This window comes from Podarcis filfolensis (assembly GCF_964270895.1).
Source record: "Podarcis filfolensis genome assembly, chromosome: 2".
NCBI classification, from domain to species: domain Eukaryota; kingdom Metazoa; phylum Chordata; class Lepidosauria; order Squamata; family Lacertidae; genus Podarcis; species Podarcis filfolensis.
In genome coordinates, this window is record NC_139605.1 from 117,555,280 (window position 1) to 117,567,284 (window position 12,005).

The window sequence follows — 12,005 nt, forward strand, 5'->3', positions numbered from 1 at the left end:
ACCATATATTGTGTGTGCATAGTTACAAGGCAGATTCTGCTCCAAGACTGAAATTATAGGGCCAATTAAACTCAGTAATCGCACTAGTGGAAGTCAGCGCAACAGGACTTCTTCCCCTCCCAGAATGATGTGCAGGGCGAGGAGAGGGGAGCTCGTGTCAGCGCATGTGGCATGAACAAGCATCAGCACTGAACTGAATACACCCCATAGTTTATAAACCCTAGATTAGTGGTTTTGCAGACAATATGCACCATGGAAGAGCAGCGGGAGCACATGAGCTGGTGGCATGATCTTGGCTCTAGTCAGGATTATGCAAGGTTGCATGTCCCTTGCACAATTAAGTGAGCAGCAATAACCTAAACCACTATTGCCAACTTTTGCATTGAGGACGGAAGCTGCTTTGCAAGTTCAAGCATTTCTTTATTTTTACACTTAAATATCCTCTTTAAATACAGCATTATCACAATGAAAATAACATAAAAGGCAAAACAAAATGTAGAGGACCTGACAAGCTTTGGATTCACATTGAAAATGCCACCTGTATACCATGTGAGGCAGGAGGGCTGAGAGCAAGTTATAAAGTTATCGGAGTCACGGCTGATGAAGGGAGCAGGGCTTGTACCAAATGTCTCAAACTGGGGCCGAGTTAAAGAGTCTCCCAAACAGGTAGTAAAAGGGCCATTCCCATGTAAACAGTTCACTAGCACCAAAAAAGAGCAGGGGGCAGGGAGAGGAGAAAGGAGGAGTGTGTGTGTGTTTGATCGCTTTGCGACAACACTAGCTCATTTCATTATGGGTATGCTGTACCAGCGTTTTAAAAAGTCTTTTTTAAAAAAAGCCAAGTGAAGGAAAACCAGATCCATTTCCTAACATGATTTGGAGTTGAGGATTTATATTTTTTTCACTTGCAACCAGGTCATCCCACCCAAAAGCCATTTTACTTTGTCCTTCCATCAAGGCAACACACTGCTTTGTTTTTCCAAGGTCACGGGCACAAAAGGTCAGATCAGCTCTGCTGGCTCATGGACACAATTAGAGCATAGGGCCAGGACAACAGAGATGGAGCAATTCAGATGCTGCCTGGGTATGTGTCCACGATGCCAGTTTTATCCAGATGGGTTTCTATCAACCTATTTCAACATCCTCTGCTTCTTTGAATGTCAGTCATAATAATTCCTTTTTCAGTTTCAAAAAGCAGATATTTAAGTGCGAAGTTGTTTCCATTTGCAGAGCAGGCCACCTGTCATTCATGGGCTGCAGCAGCTTAAAAGCACTCAAAAGAACAAAGTTCTTAAATTGTGAGAATTTGCCAGCGGCTGAGGTGTGTCCCATTTGCACCTCTTCCTTTAGAGCCGATCACAGCCAATCCCCAAAGAAAGGAACGTGCAGTGTGGAGTTTAAAGGCTACAAATATAAGGGGCTGGTGGTGAGGCATTTTAACCGTTTCCTTTAGGACACAACTGCACCACAGTTGCCCATGGCTCCTAGGCCAGTGTTGGAGTGGCCAGCTGGAAGTGTTTAAGTGTTCTGGCGGGGTGGGGGAGTCCTTTTTGCCTTGCACGCATCAGCAGGAAGCCAGAGATACAAATGGTGCACCCTGTGAGTGTACACTGCTAGTCGCGCCACAATGCAGGGAACGGTGGGGACTGGACACACACCATAAAGGCTACAGTGTTACGATGAACTTGGGGAGGTTTATATGATGGGGGCATTTCAACCCTACTTCCTTTGCACCTTTGGCCTAGGACGACAGACGGCGCAACTTTGTAGAGGGAGCGCATCCCTTGCTCCTCTGTTAGAACTCTTCTGCTCTGTGAATCTCCAAGCACAACAGACACATACGCTACAGAGAGGGTTGCATCTGGAAATGACTGCCTTTGAGACTAAAGCCAGCTTTTTAATAGCACCTTTTATTTTGTAAACGTCTAGTATGGGGCCGGGGGTGTGTGTGTGATACCTAGCAATGTCACCAGTGCCCCTTTTCAAGCCCTGGTTGTAGAGAAGCATGGGAGAAAACCCCCCAATATTAGCAGCAGAACTCCTAGCAACGAGGCCAGTGACACCCGTTTGTGTGCCTTCGCAAGGCAGCAAATGGGACTGTGATAGACATTTTAAGGCTTTTCTCGTTCCGATGCTTCTAGGTCCTCTTCTCCCTTCCCTGCCCCATTTCAAAAGTCATTGCACAAAGAAGCCTGGCTCCTGCACGCACTGGTGCTGTTTCCAAACCGTTCACTGCAGCAGGAGGTGGCGAGGCAGCAATTAAGTACTTATTTGTGAGACGAAGCGCAGGAAGCTCAGGTGTGCGGTATTGACGCTAAGCAGCAGATGGAAAGCTTGGGAGTTAAAAGGAAGATCGGGGAGGAGTTATAAAGTACCGAAGCCTTTTTATATACTTAAATACTCACCATCTGGTCGGAAGTCTCATCAACCCAGCAGTGTGAAGTTTCCATGGGCTGCAATATTACTGTGAGGTCAGGAGCTGTTCCGGAAGAAAGGGAAGAAAAACCTCTCTCCCTGTTGCTGTCATTTCCAGGACTGCATTGCTTCTGTTCACCTTATCTCCCTGGGAGCTAGTGCCATTTCAGAAGGATGGGCTTTTCCAGATGGGTTGGCAAAGGTGCTTAGTTACTAGAGATGTGGAGGTCCAGAAAAAAACAAACACAACTGGAAACTTTCTAGAAAAAAACAGGGTGGGGGTTGCCCTAGAATCTACTTTCTGATGGGAAAAAATGGAAATTTGAAGCATTTTCTTTTTTGGAATGACTTAAATGCTTTAAGGCAAGTTTTTGCTCACTCAAAATGTGTACTATGAACACAGTAGAAGTGGATATTCTACACCTATCCTTTTGACTGGGTCCTTCCCTTGTGGTCAACCTTTTCCCCTCTCCCCTCAAGTGACAGTGACACAGACACCCTGTTATAACATAGCATGATCCTTTGCAGCCTGACCGCTCAGAATCAAGTCTCATTGGTTTGGCGTAACTGACTCACTCCCAGGTAAGTGCGTAGAGGGGATGGCAGCCTACAGCAATTCCACGTGCGCTTATCTCTGGAACACTAAACAGAAAAGGTATTAGTCCTGGGTAAACATGCATAGAATTGCTCTGGAAATTCCAGAGTAAAATTTTATAAGCCAAGTTATAATTTATGCCTTTTGGGTTATTAAAAGCAATAAAATAAATGTAGGTTTGGTAAGAATTGCATATTATCTGGTTGGCCGCTGTGAGAAGAGGATGCTAGACTAGACGGGACATTGGCACGATCCAGAAAGCTGCTCTTACGTTCTTATTTCAATTCCCCCAAAAACTTCAATTTCTCCCCCCCCCATGGAAAAAAAAGGAACCAGTTTCCATCACCAAGGCTTCAAAATTTCTGCAATTTTTACATCTCTATTAGCCATCATTTATCATTGTGATAAAGGTGGAGGCAAAGAAGTGAGTTAGATGCAGCTGCTGGTAACATGGTTTTGTTCTCTGTTCACCACCAAGCACCTTTATGGTTTAAGAGGGATCACGGGCTTGGGGTTCTTGTCAACCAGCCCCTCTTTCCCCAACCAGTATCCAAAACACCGGCCAGATGCTCAGCGGTCAGTTTCAGGTAGTCCTGTTTAGGAAGAAGCTGCCTTCTGAAAAGACGGCACGCATTTCATACAGCTTAAGGTTACGCACGTGTTAGCTCCCAGATAGAATTAAGTGATGAAGGAAGAATGCTTCTCGCATGGGCTGCTTAGATTCCACCCTCCCTTCTAAATATATATAAGTACAGCAGCCTTGTACTCCCTAGGGAATCCTCCAGGCAGCCTCCCCCAAGCTGGTGCCCTCTAGACAGGACTACAACTCCCACCTGTCCTTGCCAGCTTGGCCAATGGTAAGGGATGATGGGAGTTGTAGTCAGGGCTTTTCCCCCAGCTGGAACTTGGTGGAACTCTATTCCGGCACTTCCCAGGTGGGCGCCATTGCTGTTATAACAAGGGAGGCGTTCATGGTGAGTTCCGGCACCTCTTTTTCTAGAAAAATAGCACTGGTTGTAGTCCAAAAACATCCAGAGTGCAATGGAATGGGGAAGGCTGCAATGAATGGCAGGAAATTAAATATCCCAAAGGGCTTATGCAAGTAACGGAGGTCATGATCAGTCTGGGGAAGGAAGGAGATTATAAAGTGGGGAAAGTTCAGTGCTGGTTTCGAGCTAACCTGGTGTATTTAGAGCAGTGTTCTTCAACCTTGGGTCTCAGATGCCGCTGGGACTACCATTCCCATCATTTACAGTGAGCTTAGTCAATGGTCAGGGAGGATGGGAGTTGGAGTCCAGCAACATCTGGAATGCCATTAAGTAAGCCACTCCTGATTTAAAGGCACACCACACGGAAGCCATGGTGACAGCCAAGCTGGCCCAGAACAGTGAACTGCAGAGGAAGGCATTAATCTGTTACTACAAAAAAACTAGGGGAGAAGAATGCCAAAGAGGGCGGATGCAGAAAGTGCTTTTGTTATCTTGCAGTGAGAGAACCATCAGTAGGACAAGGGGGAACGTGGCAGCTCTAAGGACACCCCCACCTCGTCCCTTTCATTCTAAGACTAATAAGAACAGCTAATTGCACCCCTTCCTTGCAATGCAGATCTCAGGAGATGCCTACAAGCTTGGAATTCTTCTCCACTGCCACCCTATTGCACCCTAACCCCTTGTGCTTGCAACCCAGCCGGCTACAGTTGCATTGCATATTCAGATTCATCCAGAAGGCTAGGGTGCTAGCAAGTAGCAAGGGAGTATATAAAGCTCTCAGATCCACCTCCAAACTAGCGTGCAATTAGAATGGAACGTCTTGAAACAGCTGATGGGAAGGAGGGAAAAAAATTAGTGGAACGACAGGGCAGAAGGATAATTACTCTGCTGGACCTCCCTGTGCACCCAAAAGGTCAGATCTTTACCTCCACTGAGAAGATCAAACCGCCCCCCGCTCCAAGTGCATTGAGTGTTCAAGAATCAGATAACAGAAGGGATTAACATCATAGAGGCAGAAAACCCCAGCTCAGAATGGACATTGGAGTGTCATAGGAAGTCCCAGTAAACATTCAGCACATTTTGTTTGTTAGTTAAGAAACAAACAACGGAACTTGATCGATCTCACCGGACCCCATTCAGAGCCAGCAAGACAGAGAGTAAGCCTGTTTGGGGTGAAGCCACTGGGCAAGGAGGATCCCAGAGGCCAATGGTTCTGCATGGACAGTTGCATGCCAAACTGCAGGTGTAACCAGTCACGGTCAGCATTAATCCATATGGAATATAAAATGGAGGGGAAAAGAAGAAAAGTTCTCCTAGGGAAGGAAGGGTGGCAAAAATGTCACATAAATAAGAGTTTGTAAGAGCCTAAAGCTGTGCAACTGGCCAGAGCAGTTCAAGCGGATTAAAGGAGGTCACAGTTCCAAGAAGACAGAGCACTGAAAGATGACAAAATGGTACAGGTGGAGGCAGCTGCACTGGGGGCCAGAGAGAGAGATTCCACAGCATGTATGGATTTGTGATATTCCGTAGCAGTAGCAACGTCCTCTTCTACCCCCTTCCCCCCCCAAAAAAACTCCATTGAGCGCTCTGGGAGAAAAGGCAGCTCCACTCTATTGCTTCCATGACACACATTCACGTTTGGTCCTTGCAGGGTGGGGGATAAGGTGCCTGCCCTGCAGCAGCTCCAATTGGACCGTTTCCTGTCCGTGGTCCAGGCGCTTCCGTGTTAAGAGGCCGCCCAATCCGCAGAAGACACCCCTGACCCCCTGGGTGTAGTTCGTTTCATAGTGAGCCTGTACAAAGCAGTCCCTCTTTCAACGCTCCCCCCTCCCAACGCCCCACGTTAAATAATCCCCCGGGGGCCTGCGGCCGTTAGATAAATTCTCTGCCAATAAATAGACATCCAAGATTAAGAGCTACAGTGGGTCGGGGTGGGTCACACGGCCAGAGCAGGTCCCAGGGAGCACTCCTCCGACGAGGGCAGCTCACAGGCCCTCTCCGGAGACTGCCCCAAACTCTGGGGCCGCAAACTGTCCTGCGGCACGTTTGTGTGGAATGAGAGGCTTGGCGGAGGAGGAACCTCAGGCAGGCAGCTTTCCGAAGCGAGGGGCTCCGGGGACAGGGCCGCTTTGCCCCCTTCCGCCCTGCCGGAGACGGCGGCTCTGGCACAAGGCACCAGCGAGGTCACTGGGACGGAGTAGACGCTCAGCTCCTTCTCGTCTGGGTAGCGAGGGGGAATGTCGGGCTCCTCGGCGCTGCTCTCGCCCTTCACGCCCAGCATCGACCTTTGGTCGACCTGATAGTACACAACCGGTCCATTGTTCAAGTAGGCCTGGCCTCCCTCGGCAGAGCTGGCTTGCTCAGAGCTGTCCGTAAAGCACAGAACGGAGGAGCCCAGGGGCAGCTGGGCTTGGATGAGGATGGGCGTGGCCAGGCTCGGGCACAACCCGTCGGGGACTGCCAGGGGCTCTTCCAAAATGCACACCCCCAGGCTCTCCATGCTGGAGCCGCTGCTGGAGTCTTCCTCGGCCTTCAGCCGCTCCAGCTCCTCGGCAGTCTGCAGGTGCATGACCGCCGTTTCGTTCTCCGCCATGAACTCCTGGAAGTCCTGCGTCTCGGGGGTCTGGGCCCCCAGCCAATCGCCGCTGGAGCTGGGAGGGGCGGCGGCCTCCTCCTCCAGAGTCTGGGGGCGGCTCACCTGCCGCTTATTCTCCAGCTCCAGTTTCATAATGGTGTGGAGGTAATGAGTCCGCACCCGGATGGGATTGAATTCAATGCGCCCCGCCATGTTCCCACAGCCATCTCTGGAACAGCCGCACGGGAAGGACATTCGGTCCACCTGGGTGGGGGAAGTTGAGGGACAGTGAAACTGGGCCCAGCGGGAGAGCACTGCGGCAGGGAGCGGATGATGCAAGCCCAGCCAAGGTTTTTTTTTTTGGGGGGGGGGAGGCTGGGAGGAAACAGAAGCCAAGTTCCTGTTGGGAGGAGCATGCAAAATTCATGCAGGCTACTGCTGATAAGCAATAGGACAGCCAGGTCTGCATGCAGCCCCATCCTGCAGCCCCTTCCCCAAGCCAATCTCTAGATGCTAAAAGAAAAAAACAGGTCTGCTGGCCAAGACAAGTGATCAAATGCTGCAGCTTTAGTGCTTGGGAATTACTATCCTTCCATTGGAAGCACATCACTGAGTGGAAAATATCTGAGACCTCCCCCCGGACCAAAACTGCACATTTATCACATAAAAAGCTGCCAGCAGCAGCAGAAGAAAAGGATGCACATGTGGGGGGAAATATTAAGGAAGGGACAGAATGCACACAATCTGAAGGACTGTGTTAGAACAGAAGGACAACATGCAAGACCAATTCTACACAGTGAAAACATAGAATTTGGTACTGGGTGAGGAGGTCAGCATCCTGAAAATCTCAGCAAATATAAAAATTAGAACGCAAGTTTGTAGCTCTAACGGATGCAAAGACAGTGTAAAAGAGCACAGGCAATACTACGAGTTTCTGAAGGTGGATGGGGTGGAAACAGAGCCAAGATTTCTGGTGGATCCTGAATAGTTCTCCCTGAGGCTCCCCACAGGAATAGGAGGAGCAGAATAATGGAAAACAGCGAAACGTGAACATGTGCTTAGAATTGCACAAATGCTGCAAATTTATGGAGAAAGTGTTTTTCTTAATCTGTTCATTTCAGAAGGCAGCCAGTAGAGGGGAGCAGAGGGACAGCAGACCTCGCATGCAGAGTAAGTAACTAATGAGGATACCATGCAGACTGCAAGGACAGAGTTATCGCTCAATAGCAACCAGGGCTGCTCACCCAAGGAACCCTTTCAGCTCCCCTACAACAAAGATCCACCTCATCTTGCTGTCCCCCTCCCCTCTCTCCCCAAAACCCAAACAGAGTCTGAAACAATTACCTTCTATTTGGGGAAATTATTCCTGAGATAATGGGGGACTGCCTCTCTCTCTGCCTCAGAGATGCGAAGGCCCAAGTGTCACCAACGGATCCCACAGGACCTTCCAGTGTGTTAATTTACAGACTTACTAGGGAGCGCAACTGTTTCTCCTTGCAAGCTCAGGGCGAACGCAGCCACAAAGACCTTAAATGGACACGCTTCAACACCAAAGGGACAGACAGACAGACAGACAAAGACTGCGTGGTATAATTCAGCCCAAAGCCTAGCGGTTTCCCCACTGACCTGGCATTTAATTCCAGCCTGGCTACAGGCACAGGCCTCAGGGTCACAGTACAGCCGGCAGTCACAGCCGCACTCCTCCCGCGACAGGCGGATGGCACGGAGCTCTTGCTTCTCCTCCGCATCAATGCGATGAACCCCCGAAGCTCGGAGGAGGGCGCGGCGCCTCTTGGTGGGCAGGGGCTGCAGGAAGAAGTAGTCGTCCACCTCCACGTTCTCTACATCTATGTCGTCGTCGGAGACGTCCTCGAGAGTCAGCCCATCCGCCTCCTCCGACTCCACGGTGCCGTTCTTGGTCAGCTTTGGGTGGGGTGGGGGAGAAGAGAGAAGACACACACACACACCAGCAAAGTTAATCTTCAACACTCTCTAAGCCGCATCCCGCTTTGCAATCTGCGGAGAGACAAGCAATTTCCTTGGGTTGAAATTTGAAAATGTATTCCACACATCTTTGTGTCAGAGCAAAATCTTGGTACGCAGCACAGAATGCAAGGGTCCCAAGAATTTTAGGCTTAAAAAAAATGAAAAATTGCCCAGGTCTCACTCAGAGTGAAGCTGGGAAACCTGGCCAGGTCTAGTGAGGGATTGGGAGGCATTCTGGCAGTTAAGTGCTAGGCCATCCATCACCTGTACAGTCCTTTATCCCTCTTCCACAGCAATCGTTCATTAGTCCCCAAGACACACCTGTCTTCCATTTCCATGCCCTTCTTTTTAGTCCCCCGTCCCCCCCGCAACTGCTACTCAATAATTTAAGAGCGGCCCTGCTAGATCACACCAAAAAGACCCATCTGGCCCAGCATCCTCTTCTCAGTGGCCAGCCAAACACCTTTGGAAGCTGACCACTGAGATACAAGTGCAACAGAGCACTCTACCCTTGTGGTTCTTTGCAAGTCACATTCAGTGGAGGGGAAAACTCAGCCACTCAGGCTAGTAGCCAAAGAAAGCCCCACTCCTTAAAGTAAATACATTCCAAACGCTTTGAAAACCTGCACATTCAAGGCGCAATTTGATATGCAAGATGAATGCTTAGATTGAGCAATTTAGGGTTTCTTGGAAAGTAGATGGGGGCAGAGACTTTGGAAGATATTTCTCTGCGAGTTATTCCTCTTCTCTATCTAGGTCCAAAAGACCAGCTCAGATTAATATAGGGATAATAATTAAGGGAGAAGACACTATCATCCTTCCTGGGCATTCTTGCATGGCATAGGAGAAAACCAGGGCTTGCCACAAAGGGCACCCCTGGACAGAGAGCCACATCAAATTCCAGCTCCCTGTAACCCGCGGGAAAGAGTCACAGCTCAGTGGCACAGCACACATTTGGCACACAGAAGGTCCCAGGGATGGGAAAGATTTATGCCTGAAACCCCAGAGAGCTCCTTTTCTCAGGGGAGACAATATTGGTCCAGTAGGCTGGTTCAGAAGGCAGTTTCCTATGCCACTGTCACATGTCCTTGTGATAGCTGGTGATCTGTTTTAATTTTTGTGTAGTTTTTATTGTAGTACAGTAACTGGTGTAAGCAGCTTTGATTTTTAAAAAATGAAATAGCAGCATACAAATATTTCAATACATTAAAAAAAATCTATCTAGACATCCATTCATCTATCCACCTATGAATTAATGTTTAGCTTAATGCATGAAACGGCCCATATTCTACTACAGGCCAGAGTGATGGCGGGCGGCAAAACAAGGGACAAAACAGAACTAGAGCATATGAACTGGGAGTGCTTAGTCAGCAGAGCATGAGACTCTTAACCTCAGGGCCACGGGTCCGAGCCCATATTGGCTGAAAGATTCGTGCCTTGCAGGGGGCTGAACTAGAAGACTCTCATAAAGGTAAAGGGACCCCTGACAATTAAGTCCAGTTGCAAACGACTCTGTAGTTGCAGCACTCATCTGGCTTTACTGGCCGAGGGACCATACGTTGGTCCGCAGACAGTTTTTCCAGGTCATGTGGCCAGCATGACTAAGCCGCTTCTGGCGAACCAGAGCAGCGCACGGAAACGCCATTTACTTTCCCACCGGAGCGGTACCTATTTATCTACTGGTACTTTGATGTGCTTTCGAACTGCTAGGTGGGCAGGAGCTGGGACCGAACAATGGGAGCTCACCCCATCGTGGGGATTCGAACCGCCAACCTTCTGATCGGCAAGCCCTAGGCTCTGTGGTTTAGATCACAGCGCCACCCACGTCCCTTTGATGACTCTTATAGTATCTTCCAACTCCAAAATTCCATGTTTTATTGTGGCACCCTGGCGCATCCATGCACATCACCCTTTCAGCTTTGGGTTATTTATATAATGCTTTCAACGTACAATGCATTTTACACAGTAATATAAACCAAGGCAGAAAGTCCCTGCCTGCAGGAGCTTACAATCTGATCTGTAGGTGGGAGACAGAAGGTGCCGAAATCGCGAGTGAACACCAAGCAGGTGCTTGCATTTTTCAAGGGAATGAAGCGAGGTAGAGAACAGGAAAGTGCAGCATGTGTTGCATTCTACAGAATCCTAAGGGAGAATGTTTCTAGCCTTCATGTTTGCAAGGTTAAGTTCTAAAAAGACAACTTAACCAAAATGATTGGGGGAAGGCAGCACAATTCGTTTTGCACTCCATTTTCTGTTCTCCGAGTTCAGTGCTGCTTGAAGTACCACATCTCTTTTTTCTGCTCCATTTACACCTAATAAGACGCCACTTTCCCGCAAATGTATCTGCAATCACAACTTCCACCATATAATTCGTCTTTTCTGGCACAAGCATAATAAGGACACCATGCCGACAAGACACAAAGGGGAAGGGGGAAAGAAAGAAGGCAATTGTATTACAATGGGACAGAGGGAAGAGGATTTTTGCCATTTTTATTTTATGAACTTTCTTGGGAAATGCAACCAAATCTCCAAGTATTAGAAGCAGCGGGGTTCCTAAGCATGTTCTTCTACTTATGCATGGTTTTGAAGAGTGACCATTGAATTCCTACGCTCTTTCCGTGAGGACAATGAGCACACAGAAAGCCTAACTACTGCTAGTTCCAGAGCTGTGAACATCAGTTCAGTTAGGGAGCTCCACAGAGGACAGCTGCTCTCCCTCAACTTGTATAGAGCAGAGCGAATTTTGTTCTCTACCCACCCCAAAATCCCACACCTGTGCTCACAGCCAGAAGTATTGCCAATGGCAAAGAGACCTGCCTGCACAAAACAAAGCAAGTGGAAGTGATTTCATCAGACCGGCCACAGGTTGACAGAGGGACTATTCCTCAGAGACATGATGCAACAAAGCCTCATCGCAGGAGTGACTGAGGTTGCAGCAACGTTACTTGGCTTCACTGCTCACGCTCAATGGGAAGCAGCAGCGAGAGCCAGTGTGATGCAACGGCTGCAGCTTGGTTTTGGAAAGCCCACTTTCCCCGCTGAGGGCGCCGAAACGTGGGTGACCTTAGGTCATTTTACAACACAAGATTGCCGCGATATTAAAACGCACCCATTAACTGTGATTCTTGGAAGAAGGAGATGAAAGCAACAAGGCTGGCGACATGCACACTCTCTCCCCTCTCTCTACTTGCTATGTGGAAATCAGTCAGAGTCTATCCTCAAGGCAGGGTGTTTGAAGACAATGCAGAAACCGTAGGCTGGGGGTCCGCTGGGTCTGCACCGAGAAGGGAGCTGTTATCTTGCTTCTGAAATTTAGAGCTTTGAAGGCGTTGGTAGTTTCTTCTCTTTTTTCACACAGATGTGGTAGACACAGGGAGAGAGGAGGGCATGGGCATTTGTACAAGAATGCTGCAGGGGTGGTGGGGTTGGGGAGGGGGGAGGCTGG

General features: G+C 48.8%; 1 protein-coding gene across 2 annotated transcripts in view; it reads right to left on the reverse strand.

Annotated features, from left to right (window-relative positions):
• Positions 1-399: 399 nt before the first annotated feature.
• The window catches only part of CSRNP2 (cysteine and serine rich nuclear protein 2), a 40,074-nt gene continuing 28,468 nt past the window's right edge, over positions 400-12,005 (reverse strand). For both annotated transcript variants that reach the window (XM_083599286.1, XM_083599287.1), the window contains exons 4-5: positions 8,201-8,497; positions 400-6,838 (exon numbers count right to left, since the gene is read on the reverse strand). In XM_083599286.1, the coding sequence (XP_083455412.1) occupies positions 5,936-6,838; positions 8,201-8,497 (1,200 nt within the window). In that variant the 3' untranslated portion in view covers positions 400-5,935. The remainder of the gene's footprint in view (positions 6,839-8,200; positions 8,498-12,005) is intronic.